At 30.4% G+C, this 16,652-nt stretch overlaps 1 protein-coding gene and 1 pseudogene across 1 annotated transcript; both read right to left on the bottom strand.

Moving 5' to 3' along the window:
• Positions 1-2,272, bottom strand: LOC114388337 (xyloglucan endotransglucosylase/hydrolase 2-like). The gene is made up of 3 exons (XM_028348759.1): positions 1,757-2,272; positions 1,002-1,195; positions 1-607 (listed from the first exon to the last, which is right to left on the bottom strand). The coding sequence occupies exons 1-3, from the start codon at positions 2,171-2,173 to the stop codon at positions 268-270; spliced, it is 951 nt and encodes a 316-aa protein (XP_028204560.1). The 5' UTR covers positions 2,174-2,272; the 3' UTR covers positions 1-267.
• A 5,183-nt stretch (positions 2,273-7,455) lies between these two features.
• Positions 7,456-9,089, bottom strand: LOC114385864 (annotated as a pseudogene).
• Between the last annotated feature and the right edge of the window lie 7,563 nt (positions 9,090-16,652).

The raw sequence follows: 16,652 nt of genomic DNA, 5'->3' as shown, positions 1-16,652 counted from the left end.
TCGAATAATAAAACTCCAACAATTTTATTAATGAAAATACTTTACAATTTCAGCACATATACACTGCCATGAATATAATTTTGCACGCTATAATTATCTTTCGCCACAAACAATGGAGTAGTGCTCAACAAAGCACAAACCAACAATAATAACAGTTTTAGTTGCATTAATTTACACAAGAAAGTAAATTAACGTAATAGGCAACACATGTGTGTCACGTTCATGAGGATCATTTTATAATGATATGCAACATTGAATTAAATATTCTCATGCAATGGAGCATTCTGGAGGAAGGCCTTGAGGGAAACGTCTGATATCAGTGCAATAATTGTAAATCATGTAATTCTTTTGCACCCAACGGATCTTTGCCTGCCCCGTGGCGTCCAGTGATTGGCCAGTGGAGGAAGAAGTTTGGGAATTGAAGTTTCTGTATGAGGCTGTGAATGGGGCCTTGCTCCAATCCGTTTTCACAAGGCCACCCCTTGTGGCCCAATCCTCAGCGTTCCAAAGACTAGAGTATATTCTCATGGGTTGGCTCTTTGGGAATGGAACCCCTTTTGTCTCCAAATTCTTGAACTCCCTTATTGGGGTCCCGTCCACAGAGAATCTTTTACATGAAATGACAATATTGAAAAATGGTTAATCATGAGTAAAGATGTTAATAAATTGGTACATATATTAAGTAAAATGGTAATGCATTCAAAATACAAAATAATTTTATATTATCATTTAATTATAAATTGTTGTCGGTATATATGTTAATGTAAAATTATATTATATTGTCAGTATATAACTTATACGAGAAATAATTTTATATTATTATCTCATAACAAATTATTATATATGATAAATTTATTGACTTTCATAATAATTATTAATATTAATAATTTATGATTAGTTAATAATATAAAAAATTTTGATTGAAAAAGGATTTTGCCATTAAACTCATTAGTTATGGTTATTTTTGGGAAAGAAATATTATAGGAATATGGAATATATACATGATGCTTGCAGGATTCCATTGGACGGAGTATGTGTGGAAGTCCTTGGTGGGGTCGAACCATAGATGGAACTGTTGTTCTCTGTTCCCTTTCCCTTGGCTGAATACGTTCGTGTGGAGAGTGTAAGGATCACCACTCAAGTTACCCAAAAACTCAAAGTCTATTTCGTCATGAGTAGGCCCCAGAGAAGATAACTGCATCAATCACAATTATAAGTGTTTATTAGTTGATTGTATTTCATATTAAAGATTTCATGTATTCAATAACACTAATTATTCATTCAATTTAAATGTATTCAGTGTCATTGTAAAAGTTTGTTTTATATTATCATGCATTAGCACGTTACATAAAAGTTTTTCAAAATAATAACTATTTCAAAAGTTATCTTTTTTTAAATAAAAAAAAAGTTGTCTTTTAATGACGTGTGAAGGAACTTATATGCCGTTTATTTGAATTTACGAAGTTAGGTGACTTGAGAACTAAGAAGTGTTATAAGCTTTAATTGATTTATTTTTGATAGACTTTATAGAAATCTTACCAATTTTTATTGAATAAATGTTTGATTCAACATGATAGCATAAATTTTATATATCAACTCAAAATAATACTTTTAAGGGCTAAACTAATGATTCAATCATATATAAATGATTATATATTATAATTTTATATTTGTTAACAGTAATTACTTTAAGAATTACATTTACTAGAATATTCTTAATGCATAAAATTAAATTGAACTCGTAAAGGTGACTTACATAATAGGCAGTTACTGTTCCAGCAGAGTTACCAGGCACAAGCTTGAGCTGCATGTCAATTTTTCCGAACAAGTACTCTTTTTTGGAACGAAAGCCAGAGCCAGAGGCTCTGTCAAGGGAGAGTGTGAGAAGGTTTCCATTCTCATAGATTTTGGCACGCTCACCACCCCACGTTATTTCAAAGTCTTGGTAAAAGCTACCAGCTGTGGCTGCCACCACAAAAGTAGCCACCACCACAAGAAAAAACAACCCAATATTTTTCATTTGGTGATGATATGATGATATATATACCTTTGTTAATTGGTTGGTGACTATGGCAATTGGCACAACCAATTGTGTTAAGAGAAGGAAATAGCTTAAAAGAGGGACACAACACAAGATGCCAAGAGGAGTATTTTGGTGAAGACTAAGGTGCATGCAAATGCTATTTATAGAGTACTAGGGTGTTTACTAGGAGGCCAATTATTAGTGTAATGTAAAGGGCCATTTGGATTTGAATGTGGTGGAAGTGGTTGTGAATGAACAATTACGAGCGTGTAATTTATAGAGAGAAAGAGATTGGTTTGGTTGACTTGGATAGCTGAAGTGGGACCATGACAGCTAATGAGGGATAATATCCAAGTGTTGTCCAATCAATTTGGCTTCTCACTTTTTAACGAATTGTTAATATGTTATGTATACAATGTTCCTTGTTGCCTGAATTAATTGGTAAAAATTTGTTTAGGTTGGAATTTTGATTTTGAGTCATGTAGATATGATAAATAATTTAAGAATTTTTTTTATTATGTATAATAATCTTACTTAATTCAAATAAGATTTTTTTTACATATGATTTAAATAATAAAAAAATATTATGTATTAATGTATATATGTGGCTCTATGAGGTTATAAAAGATTGGCTTTCAATTTGCAAAACATCAAATCAAATGGCTTCAAACATCAAATCGAATTGGCTGCTGTCTAATCTTTTGTAGTGATATATATAATAATCTTCTACGCAGTTAATTGTTTCATGAATCAACAAAATATTACTAGCTTGCTATAGCCTATAGGTCTGTTCTAGATAAACATCATTTTTTTAATTAATGTTAGACTAACAAATATCTATTTATCCAATCATATCTTGCAAGTCTAACGCATATACGCACTAGTAATATTTTTGGCTCCAACTTTTTGTCGTAAAAAAATTGTAACTACAGGAAAAGTTGTCCCCATAGAAAGTCAGGAAAAGCTAATTAGCTAATTTCTACAAAGATGAAATTATTACAGTATATGTTACCCATCAAGTGATCGTTCAATTCTGAAATTAGGTTCAGGCTTTTTCTTTTATATATAAGCCAGATAATTTTATTATATAAGAAAAATAAGGATACTGGGTCTTAAAGTTCAAGGAATGCTGAAATTAGATTCAAGTACTGATTTTATAGATAAGTGAATCAATTGCATGTTGACGAAACTGTATTCTGAAAAACACAAACTCAAAGCATGCATAACACGTAGTTTTGAGAACTGCATGTTGACGAAAATTCTCCGGTTCTTAATTAATTAAGTAAAAATTAAAGATTGAAAGGGAAGGCAGAATCTCTTAATAATTAGTACGTAAGTAAAATAATTAAGTTTTTGTTTATTTTTTAAGATTTACTTTAATTAGAATTCAAAATGATATCGATTGATTTGTGTTGTCTATTTATTTAATCTGCATATGAGTGCTGTGGAATTAAAATGAAAACAGAAGCTCACGCTTCACGGGTTCTCGACCTAGGGAAATAAAAATGGCTGCAATAATTTGTTGTTCGTAATATGCCATAAAGTTGTAACTTGTACGATAAGTTGTACACGTGGATCCAAATTCTTTTGCACATCCTAATAATGCGTTAGAGTAGTAAGGATATGTTTGACCCCTAAAAAAACTCATTTTGTTTTTATCCATAAAGTGCAATCTAAATTATTTTTTTACTTTTCAAAAAGTATCTAAAAATATTTAGGGACAAAAAGTAATTAAAAAATTTATTAGAGACAAAAAGTAAAAAAGTATTAGGAACAAAAATATATTTAAGAATTTTTACTTAATTGATTTTTAAAAGGAATTGAATTGAAAAATTAAAAAATTATAATATTTAAAGTCACTAAATGAAGACAAAAAAAAAACAAAAAATCAATGGAAGAAAATTTGATTGGAGGTGTTCAAATATAAACCAATCCAAAATAAATAAAAAATCACTAAAAAATCAAAAATTGAATCAAACGGATTCTTTTTCAATTTTTTAGATGATTTTTTTTTCAAATTGGTTTAATTCGATTTGTAATTTGTATTTTTGAAACCGATTTAAATAGAACAAAACTGCAACACTTGTATTAACAAGTATATTACTTGTTATACATTTTATGTGTATCTACTTTAGTTTCATAATATTTTATAATATTATATATATAAAGTTTATATAATACATATTATTTTTTTATATGGAATTTTTAAGATATTTTTTATTTAAAATAGATGAAATTTTGCATATATTTTTTTATTGAGAGGAATATCTGGCTCATTTTGTAATTTGTGGTTATGAAATATTTTATATTTAAGAGTTCGTCGTTATATAAATTATAACTACCTTACTTGCTGCCAAAATATGGTCTTGCACTGGTCATGTGTTGCTTTCATTTAAAGCTGGTTGTGAATCGTCACCAGTCATCAGAACTTAAATATCATATAATAGCTAAGACTAATTCCATCTGGACTTAATGTAACGTGTGAGGCTATGCTTTTTCGTTTTATTTGTTGTGGCAATGAGCATTTTAAGTATTAAAAGAACAAAAATAAAAGTACAATTAACCCATATAATTAAAATTAAGGACATATATATGGATATTAAGTGTGACATTTGATAAATTCTTAATTTCTTTTATAAATAATAAAAATTTATTTATCCAAACTAATATTGAATCGTGTGATATTATTTCGATAATTATATATACCAAAATTTAGATGCCCAGTTGGTTGTCATTTTGAAATAATAAAATTTTTAAAAATTGGAAAACAATTATAATTTTGATATATCACAATTTTTTTAATGATTTTTAGTTTTAAAATTTTAATATTAAATTTAAATTTAATTAAACCACAAAATTTATTTCCCACCTTCCTCATGAATCATGATGAAAAGGAGAATCAGTAAACAACAATTACCAGCAATTGGTGATATAGCAGTAGTAATAAAGATAGAAGTAATAATAACATAATATTAATGAGTCAGTTTATAGCACATTTATTCTTTTCAAAACTATTAATTTTTATTTTGAGGTACAATCTTAATTTTTTTATCAGTTCAAGACGTGAAATTTATCCAATTATATTGATCTAAATGAAAACTATAAAATCAATTAATTTTAAGACAAAAAATGACATATACATAATAAAATTAAATTGCATGATAATGAGTATGATGATAAATATTTTGGTAAATTTTGGAAGATTTTTTTAATTGCTCATGAGATACACTTTTTATGTAATTTTTATCTTGTTTATGACCTTTTTTTAGTCTAAATATTAACTGATTTCATATTTTTTTTATATAGGTAAATTTAATGAGATAAATTTCATATTTTGAATCAATTAAAAATAGTTTCATAATTATATCTCAAAATTAAAAAAAAATGACCAGTGTTACCTAAGAGACCATCTTACAATTTTTAATAAATAAAGAATCAATTACAACTTAAAATAATATAAAGTGAAGGTACATATCACATGCATAATTTATACTATGTTGGATTGATGAATGAAAGCGAGTAGAAGTGAGATTGTTTGATAGGGATAAAAAAGATGAAATTTGAATTAAAGTGATTTAATAAATAAAAAAATTAAGTATTTTTATCATTTCAATTTTACCCATGTATTTGTAATTTTTTGGGAACAAAAAGGGTAGTTTCAAAATGCAAATCCTTCACGAGATTACTGTAGACCATAAGTGCTATTTCTCTTCATTTTTGAAGTGAAATTCGAATATGTGGTACCAACAATTTTCGACAACTTTCAACACTTATTTCATACCAACTGAGCATGTGAAAGTTTCACTTTCCGCTCAAACGGATCCGTAGCCATTATTTTACATAAGTCTCTAATCGTTGTTTTCTGCTTAAATAAACAGATTTGAGATTAAAAAATTAAATAAAAGTCTAGAAGCAAAAAATTTTGAGTAATTTATAATATTTGTGGGATGTGAAGTTAAGATAAATACAAATCCAAGAGTTTTAGGTTAGAAATGATGAAACCATTTTAGTATAACAATTGAAAAATTGAATGATTTGATAATAATAATTTGAAGCGACTAAATTTTAATAAAAATGTTAAAAATAAAATAAAATTACAAGAAATAAAAAAATTGCAATATTAATCATTTTCCATAATACTCATATTCTAGCTAGCTAGATATGGAAGAATAATACAAATTAATTTTATGTTGTGAAAGACCTGAGCAGAATTTTATGTTGTGCAAGACCTGAGGAGAGAGTTGGACAACCTTCATGGCAACCAATATAATCCAAGGAAATAATTGAATGTTCACCCAATTTTGAGGTAGATTAAGTGAGTGAAAGACAGAGATAAAAAAAATAAAATTAAAGACGTGATAAATAAATAACAAGAGAGAAAGTGAAACAAAAAAGAAGGTAGATGTAACTATAAAAGTGGATAAGTCGGAGCAAGTGGTTTCAGTATAAAAGAGTATGAAATGAATGAATATAATTATTGTTATTATTATCGCTTCACCTATTCTGGCTTTTTACCCTTTAATGAATGGAAACGTTCACTTTTATCATATCTACGTAAGTATCAGTATGGTACTTCTCCGGTCCAGCAAGTTAAGAAAAGGGCAACACCTCTCACTTGAAACAGATGAGATGGGGTGCATTCAATTTTAATATCCTTAATTAAAAAAGGTTGTTTTTATTTTCATTTTTTTCTTGACATTTTTCAATTGTGCTAAATTAAGGCAAATAGAATTTTTTTTTTCTTTTAAAATAAGTATAATTACAGCCTTGGTTACATTTCAGTTTCATTTGAATCGAGAGCATGCAGCACATATGTCCTCGAGCAGTGAATAGCAGCAAATCTTTTCCTTAATTTTTCAGTACTTAATTAGTAAATATCGAAGGACAGATTATAATCGCTTCAATTACTGATTTTTTTTAATATACAACGATAGCCTACTTCATCTTTGCTACTATTATTACTCAAAAACAGAAAAAAGGCAATACAAAAACCATGGAAAACGTGAACCAAACCCATGAGATCAACACCATTAATTTGAACCTAGCTATAGTTAGGCAAAACATATCTATTCCAATTGAATTATGCAGAAACAAATACTATTGAAAAATGAGCTTTTCACGACGATTCTTTGACATATTCAAAGACAGTTTTGAATTGTCTTTAAAGTTGACATCGTAAAAAGTTAAGATTTTTCACGACGGTTCTTAAAAGATCATTTTAGAAAAACTATCATTCTAAGACGGTTTTTAGACAAATAACCATTTTAAAATGTCTTTTTCAAAAAAAAATTTAAAAAAAAAATTCTTATAATTTTTTTAAAAAATAAAAAAATTAAATTAAAGATTCTAAGACGATTTTTATTTTATTTCTTTTTAAAAAAATAGACATTTTAAGACTGTTTTTTGAAAAATCGTCTTAGAATGTCAACATTCTAAAATGGTTTTCTCAAAAACCGTTTTAAAATGTTGACAGTCTAAGACAATTTTGCAAAAAACAGTCTTAAAATGTCTATTTTTTAAAAAAAGAAATAAAATAAATTGAGGTTTCTAATAGCACCACTATGTCACTCACAACAACCACCTTACCCCCTTTCTCATAAATTGACTTAGGAGCCCAAGTCCCCAAGTTTCCAAATCCCTTAACATATATGCAGTGCAACCAATAATCATATCATATGCATGAAAATGGGATCAAGTATGAATATCTATGTCTGGAGCCATGATGATCATAGTAAGTAAAGAAATACCTGGATGACAATGTCATCTGAAATTGACTTCTCCTATTCAACAAATAAAGCCTTTGTTGCAAAAATCACTCTCAATCTTGTGGCAACCTCTCTTCCCAATAAACCTCCAAGATCCTACACCACAAAAAAATGTTGAAAAATAAAACCAATTTGTACAAATAAATTATCAATGTATGCAAGAATAAATGATGATTATGCATATTATACTTAGAATAGTCTTCCCAATCACAACTAATGGTGAATGTCTATGAAACTTTGAATACTTATCAAGAATCCAAGCCATTGTCAGTGAAATAGTAAACAAATGAAATGATAGAATAATAAAGGAAAGTTCTAGATGATGGTTTACATAAGAAATTAAGTAAGGAAATAGAATATAATTAAATCAGAACCTGTGCATTAGTTCTCATGTCAGGGGCAGGAACATCTCTCTGAATGCAAATGAGATCATCAATCTTTTGGAAGAAAACACTAGTGAGACTTCCTAACTTACTGACGTTGAGCTCCCTTGGGTTGCAACTAATGTCACCCTTTGCTCCTCCATAAGGAATGTCTGCTACGACTATCTTCCATGTCATTAGCTGAGCTAGAGCATTCACTTCATCACGGTCAACCTGACAACAACAACAACATGACACAATGTGACTCTTCTGTTCAATACAATGATAGCTCAAAAGCAAGTAAACAAATATATCTTATACATTCAGTTATAATAAAACATAGTAGGGATACATTAGCAAATGCAAATGTAAATTCTACGTTTTGTGTTTAAGGTTAAAACTAATAAAAGTAGATAGTTAGTAAAGGTTTGAAGTGCGGTTCCTACAGGGATAATATTATCGGGCTGCGGACAGACAATGTGATCAAGAGACACTGAGACATAAACAATCTGAAATAGGATTGGATTTTAAAAAAATGGGATGTGCTTTTTGCAAGACTTAAATTTCCTATATATTTTTAGAGTTGCAACATCATAAGAAAAAAAATTCATGCAACTTTACTACTTTTTTAAATTTCATAAAATGACAAATATATTTTAATAGATTAATATACATAAATAAATATTCAAGACAATGAGATATTAATTTAGTTTATTAATAAAAACATACTACTATATTATAAAAATGTACTATATAATGTCACAAAAAAAAACTAGTGGTAAGCAACGTGGAGTTCATGCAGGAACATGACATGACACTGAAAAGAAGCAGAAAATAACAAATCGAAGAGAGAAAGAAGCGTGCCTCGGGGTGATAACGGATTAATCCAGAAACATGCCAATTATTGTTATGTTGAATCCACTTTTTCACAAATGGCATAAGTGGCCCACGAGCATTAGTTTCATGTTGAAGTCAGGAAAAAAATAGAAATACATGAAATAAGTGAGCATAGTACTATTTAAACTACTAATTTTTAGATTCGTTATTTACATTATATTGGTAACTAAGACACGAAGACATGAGTCATTAAGGTACAAAGGAAATGAAGGCAAGAGGTAGGTAACCTGCATGGCAGCCTAATCAGGATAGACATGAATATTAGGTTGGTTGGTCTGATCCTACTGATAAGAAATAATAGTATTTAGGCATAGACTTTATAAAATGTTTCCTCAAACATATTTTGTCAACAAGTTATTCAACTACATTCAAAGAAGCTATATGTTGTCACTTGTCAACAAGAAAATGTTGCAAAGAAGACCAAAATATCATAAACCAGGCTTGGATGCAAGAATGAAATACAACAATACATGATATATCAAAGGTGTGAAAGAGGGTCCAGGCTTGGTATTTTGTTTATTTAGATTAGTCAAAGTTATCAAATAGAGGCATATAAATTAACTTAGTGGTCCAAAAAGCTTTAAAACATGGTTGATATAACATGTTTCATCATGAACTCAACATGGAGATTGGAGAATGAATAAAAACTAGCAGTTTTATGCAGTGGTCCTCTCCCCCTTCACTACAAAAAAAAAATAGATATTTCCGACAGAATATTTCCTACGAAATTTATTCCATCAGAAATATTGTATTTTCCCATGGATATTTTTGAAGGATTATATTCCGTCAAAAAGTTTTGAATTTCCGATGGAATTTACCCACGGACAAACTTTCCGTTGGAAAGTATGAATTTTCGATGAATTTTACTAAAGGAATCAAATCCGTCAAAATTAAAAAGTTATCCCCAAATAAAATTCCCCCAACCCTAGCCCTTTGTCACTCCCCTTTGCGACTTGATAAGGAAACCCGTTGTGCCTCCACGACCGCCGTGCCTCTGCGACTGTCGTGCCTCTGTTGCACCTCCATTGTCAGCCCATATTGCCGACAGGTAAGCCATTGTAGCCCAATCCTCTCTCTCATTGCTTCTCACCTGATCACCATTGTACAAGCACTTACCATTGGCTTGTCTAGGTCTTCAGTCGAACTTGCAAGGAATCAGAACTTTCTTAGATTGACATACATTGTCTTCAAGGAGTTACCCAGTGCCAAGGTCTTCGAGTTCAAGCTCAGGGTTTTCTTTTTCGATGCCGTATTACGGGCCTAATCCGTTCGGTGGGGTTTATGTGGGGCCCGCCATGGGGGTTAGAGTGGGTGTTGACTCGAGTTTCTTTTTCATCTTAGTGGGATTCCTGACTTTTGTTTTAATTTCTGGCTTTCTTTCGGATTGCTCTAAGGCTAGTGTGCTCACTACTGCTAATAAAACCACTGTGCTCAAGCTTCAGGTCTGCTTAACATAACACTTTTTAGTTTACTATTTTCTTAATTGCTTCCTTCTATTAGTGCAAACCATTTTGCTATGTTTCGTGTTTTTATGTTCGTGTTGTGGTTTTGAGTTTGAAAGTTGAACGGTTGTGCTTAGCTTTCTGAACCAAAGGTTACGGGGGCCTTGGTATGTTGTTGTTGTTGTACGACATTATATCACATGAATGCATTTTGGTTTGCAACTTGCTGTGTTTGCAAGGGGTTGTGAAGCCAATTTAATAATAAATAAAAACAAATGCTTTCTCTTTGTATATTTATTGAAAAATTATACAATATTTATAGAGTATCTTCAATAATATTTGATGAAAAGATAATTAAATAATATTTTATATTTAATCCAACTTCTTATATAATCATGTAATTTACTCATTATGATTTTTATCAGACAAAATAAAGTCCTCGTATTATAATGCATAAAAACTTCTCATATATTATATTTATATCTATTTCGATTTGGTCACGTCTAAAATTCTTCCATTTGATAGTTGTGGACATGAAACAAGAGTTGGACCAATGAGAAACAAGATAACATTGGCATATTTGTCTGTATTACATATATAATTTTGAACGATAAAATAATAATTAATTTTTTAAAGAAATTAAATATTATAATAAAAAAGTATTTACAATAATTGACTTAAATATATTTTTAATCCTTCAAAAGTTTTACGGTACTTAGGCATACGACAGGCACTTACCTTTCATATTTTTGATGACATGCTTTTTGCAAGACCAAATATGAGGGGCTACAGAGTATCATCTAAATCTGCAGAACAATATCATAGTTATAACATACATGGATATCAAAATTTTAAGTTTTGATTTGGTATCTAAAATGTTTTTCTTATTACAATATAAGCCTCGTAAAAAAAAAAGTACAATCATATTATGTATGAATAGGAGTGCATGTTTTATCAAGAAAATCAATTCTAGATGTGGTTCATGATCTACAATGAGGGTCTTGGTCAAAATGCATGTGTCAAATGGATCATAGACCAACTGCATATAGTCATGGTAATTAAAATCCCTTAGTGTTGAGTATATATATCAGAGGAAGAATAACCAAAGGGTTATGAATATGAGTGTGATCAATTACTTTTGAGTTCCATGTTATTGCAGTATAGACCATAAACACATCTGGACCAACAAAGCTCACTCACGGTTTCAAAGTCAAGTGGATATAAATCATATTTAAGATCCTGAATTTTGATAATCCTCCAAATATATAAATTAAGAACTTTATCATTAGAAAGAGCAGCTACATGGTTTAATCTTTGAGGTGTTGTTCCCCTGCAAGTAATATAATTTTGAAGGCAATATAACATGAGGATATTGGAGATCAAACATATAAATCATTCATTTTTTCCTTTTTGCATCCTCACCACCAAACAATATTAAAAACATGTTTTTTGAATTATTAGTGTCACGTATATATAAAAATTAAAGAAAGCAAAGGATGATATGTTAGTTCTATAATAAATGTGCAATCACAGGCTTAATTTCTACATCATTTTTATCTGAAATTATTTGTGTTATTGAGTTTTGACTTTCTCATAAACAAAATTCAAATGTATTATGAGAATTACATGCTGGTCAAGTGTGAAAATATCAATTTGATCAAGACATAGAGCATTTCCACCCACAGTTGGGAAGTCATCAATCATAATTCATGACCTGATTTTTTTTTTTTACTCCTTCTAATCATGACCTGACTCAACAAATATCAGCATATAGGATGATTCTTGTTTTGTAATTATCCTTCTTCCATTACATTACATTTTTATATACATAAAAAATATGCTCTTACTATTATACTATTTTTTATTATTTTTCTCTATAAATATAAAAAAAATTATTTTTTCATTAAAAACATCTCTAGTTTATACTTTATACCTGGCCATATCATTTTCAATTTTTTTGTAAGGAATAAAAAAATTTAAAGGAATTAAAAATGATATATATAAATTAAATTGATATGTTTTTAAATATAACATGGGTTTGATTTCTCATCATGTCACATAAGACCCACATAACAGAGAAGCTAAGATTTGTTGGTTCTGCATATGTCGATCGATTTGACGTGATTTTTATCGGTAACACACAATCTCACACATAAAATGTAGAAACACACATGCAGATAAAGACTATAAGCTAGATAAATATGCAATAGATAATTGAATTATAGAGAAAAAAGTAATAAAAATATAGTAGTAAGAGCATTCTAATTATTTTTTAATCAATTTTCTTAATATCTAATATTTTTTTAAAAAAAATATATTTAATTTGTATTTTCTTCTTCTAATAAGTAAAAGTTGTCGAAAGATGATGCATAATATACTGGAAAAAGGGATGTATAGAGCTAATATTGAAAAAAATTAAAGTTTCTAAGTATAAAATGTTTTATTTTTGAAAATTTTAAATAAATGAATAAGATTCTTATAAATAAAAAAAAATTAAAATTTAGATATTATGAATTAAAAAAATATAATGGGCAAAAGAGATTTAATTAAATTTAGATATTCTCATCTATTTTTTTAAAAATTTTAGAATTCAAATATAAAATATACAAAGTATTATTATACACTTATACTTGGTTGCTAAGTAAGTGATTAACTCTCACATGACCTCACAACTAAACTATTATTATATTTCCCTTACAATGTATGACTTCTTTTTATCCATTTTGCTCCTTTCATTAGGCATAAACTTTTTTTTAATATATTATTTGTGCGAATTATTCATAATTTATTGCAAAAATATCTAATTGATCATATTTAGTACGATGTTTCATTTCAATCAATTTTAACCTATTATAAAGTGTTGAAAATATAAAAATAATGATTTTTAAACCTTTTTCTTTCTCTCTTACTCTCAGCTTCATAGTTAGTCTGTCTTGGGTGATCGCTTCATTACTGATATGTACCTTCTATTATTCAGGTTAGTTGAGGTTTTTTATATTGTAGTTGCTTGAAATTTTGTATTCTAAACGTGTTAAGTATATTTCTGATTGTCGTTATGTTATTTATATTTCATACTTTGTTCATTTAGAATGTCAAACATTATATGTATGCCATTTTTTTCCACCTAAAGTATGATCATAATTCTTGCTACTAATATATAATAGAGATTACTCTAAGATTATGTATGACTAAACATCAAGGTTCCTATTTTTCCTTAAATAGACAGAATATGAACAATATTCTTTGCAATCGTCTAGATGTTATAGTGGTAGAAGCGGTTTGAAAGAGTCTTTTGTCGAGGGGTTGAAGAGTTTGTAAGCAAAGCTAGTCAGCAAGATTATTATGACAATGATGGGAGATCAGATGTCCTTGTGTTAAATGTGATTGCACTAGGATTTTGGAGGATAGGGTTGTGAAGGTTCACCTTTACAAAAATGGGTTCAAGCCTAATTATTGGATTTGGACTGATCATGGTGAAGACATGCCCATGTTGATTTAAACGAGGGCAACGGTTACATACATGGATGCTTCTACTAGTGCAGAATATGTGGCTCAACATGAACAATTTATGTTAATGCAAGACATGGTGTGTGATGCTCTGAGACAACCTCAAACATTTGAAGCTCCAAACTCAAATAATATGGAAGAACTTCCAAATGAAGATATTCAAAGATTTTATAATTTATTGGTGGAGGCAAATGAACCATTGTACGAAGGCGCAATAGACTCAAAATTATCAATATCTGCGAGGCTTTTAGCTTGCAAGTCCAATTGGAATGTTCTTGACTAGTGCTTGGAGTTTATTTCAAAAATGCTTTTGGATGCAACACCTATAAAAGATGGTTTACTGTTAGTCGTCATTTACGACTAACTTTTTTTTTGAAAAGTTTTATGAAATTTATGTCTTTTCCCTAATTTATGGTTCTTTTTGTAGGATTGTACATATTTTTATGTTTAGTTTAATTTTACTCAACAAATACTCCTAATATTGTGAATTAAGGTGGTTTAACTTCAGTTTCAGGTCAAAGGATGGAAAAAGAAGAAGGTTAAAACAGCTGGTGTCTCGCTAAGCAAGGCATATGCGCTTAGCGAGGATCATCCGCTAAGCGAGGCACTCAGCTCGTTTAGCAAGATGATAGGATCTGGAAGAGAATTTTCCATTCATGCATGCGCCTAGCGTGCCATAAGCTTGTTCAGTGAGTCATTTGTCTCTTCTGGCGCTTAGCGCACCCAGCTCGCTAAACCAAAAGTCACTAACTTGCGCTTAGCCAGAAAATGGCGCTAAGCGAGCCTTCAGGATCAGAAAGCCCTTAAAAGAATGAAGTTGGCGAGTAAAGAGTGTGCAATAGAGGCGAGACGTAACAGAGCCGAAAAACAGAATGAGAGAGAAGAGCTTGGACGAAAAGCTTTAGCCTTTGAGAGATTTTGAGTGATTGTTAGGTTTTTAGAGGTGGAAGAGACATCCCCACCACTTTGTAATCTTACTTATCCTTCCAAAACATGTTCTTGGGCTAAAAGGTGCTAACTTGCAATGGAAGGCTAACTCTCTTGTTGGGGATTTCTGCGGAACTTTGATGTAAAATCCTTTACTATCTATTTAAAGTTGTTATTATGTGTTCATTGCTTCTATCTGCACTTAATTCTTGCATGCTTGTGGTTGATCACCCATTTGTATGTAAAGTTAGGATTTTTTGCATTGGAAAGTGTTTTAAATCCTTAGAACTGAATAGAGCAGGCTAGCGATCTGTATGTCTGGACACAGAGTGCAAGGATTTAGTTTATATTATGTTGTATTCTTAATGCAACTCGTTTAGGCTAAGTTCAACGAGGGATCTAGAACGAAGTTTAAATAGAGTTAGGCCATTCACTCGAGGAATCGTGGTTTGGGATAGTTGTTTTCGGCATAGAACACTAAAATAGTCCTAAATAGAGAAAAATACTTAGTAACATCAAGTAGGTTTAGTAAGAAGACCCAACGTTTTAATCATCTGTTTATCTCTCACATTTAGATAGTTAATTTTGTCGTTAAAGTATAACTATAGACTTAATTTCTTTTTATATTTACTGGCTTTATACAAATGTTTACCTACTGAATGAGTGCTCTCTGAATGAAACAAGTTCCTTGTGGACTCGACACTCGGTCTTACCATTTTATATATTACTTGTGCAACTCGGTACACTTGCCGATTAGCATCGCTGACCAGTGAAACAAGTATTTCAGCGAAACAACGAACATTTACCAAAAAACATTTATGATGCGAAGAGCTTAGTATCGAAGTTGGGATTGGAGGCTAAGAGGATTGACGGTTGTGTGGATGGCTGCATGTTGTATTATGAAAATGATGTAGCGTTAACCGAATGCAAATTTTGTAACAAGCCCTGGTATCGTGCCAAGACTGTTGGAACAAGCAACAGAAAACTAGTTCCAGTAAAGGCGATGTTTTATTTGCCTATAATATCAAGGTTGCAGAGATTGTTTGCATCAATACAAACTGTAAGCCAAATGTCATGGCACTATGAGAATCGAAGATCTTCAGGCATGTTACACCATCCATCTAATGGTGAAGTGTGGAAGCCCTTTGATCGGGTACATGCAGATTTTGCTATTGATCCACGGAATGTGCAACTCGGTTTATGCACAGATGGATTTAGTCCAAATATTCAAGCATCCTCTTCACCTTATTCTTGTTGGTCAATCATTGTTATCCTGTACAATCTTCATCTGAAAATGTGTATGACTAAACCTTATATGTTTTTGAGTTGTGTCATGCCAGGTCCATTTAATCCAACGGTTGGTATTTATGTTTATTTAAAATCTTTCATTGATGATCTAAAAAAATTATGGAGTAGTGTTATGACTTATGATGTTTCAAGAAAGCAAAATTTCATGTTGATGACAGCTTTGATGTGGTCTATTAATGATTTTCCTGCTTATGGGATGTTGTCTAGTTGGGGGACACATGGTAGACTAGCATGTTCGTATTGCATGGAGGACACAAAGGCCATTCAATTGGAAAATTGGGGAAAAACTTTTTGGTTTGACTGTCATCGTAGGTTCTTAACTATTGATCATGCATTTAGGAGGAACAAAAATGCCTTCAAAAAAGGGGAAGTGGAAAGGGATGAGCTACCGCGTATGTTGACACCTACACAAGTATGACGT

The sequence above is a fragment of the Glycine soja genome, chromosome 15 (assembly GCF_004193775.1).
Source record: "Glycine soja cultivar W05 chromosome 15, ASM419377v2, whole genome shotgun sequence".
Lineage (NCBI taxonomy): Eukaryota > Viridiplantae > Streptophyta > Magnoliopsida > Fabales > Fabaceae > Glycine > Glycine soja.
Note: the sequence above shows the minus strand (reverse complement) of the source record. Positions and strands in the feature narration are given on the sequence as shown.

What these genes read in the sequence shown, in the direction of transcription:
- LOC114388337 (XM_028348759.1), bottom strand. Translation starts at nt 2,173, where the DNA reads ATGCACCTTAGTCTTCACCAAAATACTCCTCTTGGCATCTTGTGTTGT. An exon ending in GAACAGTAACTGCCTATTAT is followed by an intron (nt 1,196 to 1,756) that starts GTAAGTCACCTT and finishes TGATTGATGCAG; the next exon opens with TTATCTTCTCTGGGGCCTAC. An exon ending in TGGAATCCTGCAAGCATCAT is followed by an intron (nt 608 to 1,001) that starts GTATATATTCCA and finishes TTCATGTAAAAG; the next exon opens with ATTCTCTGTGGACGGGACCC.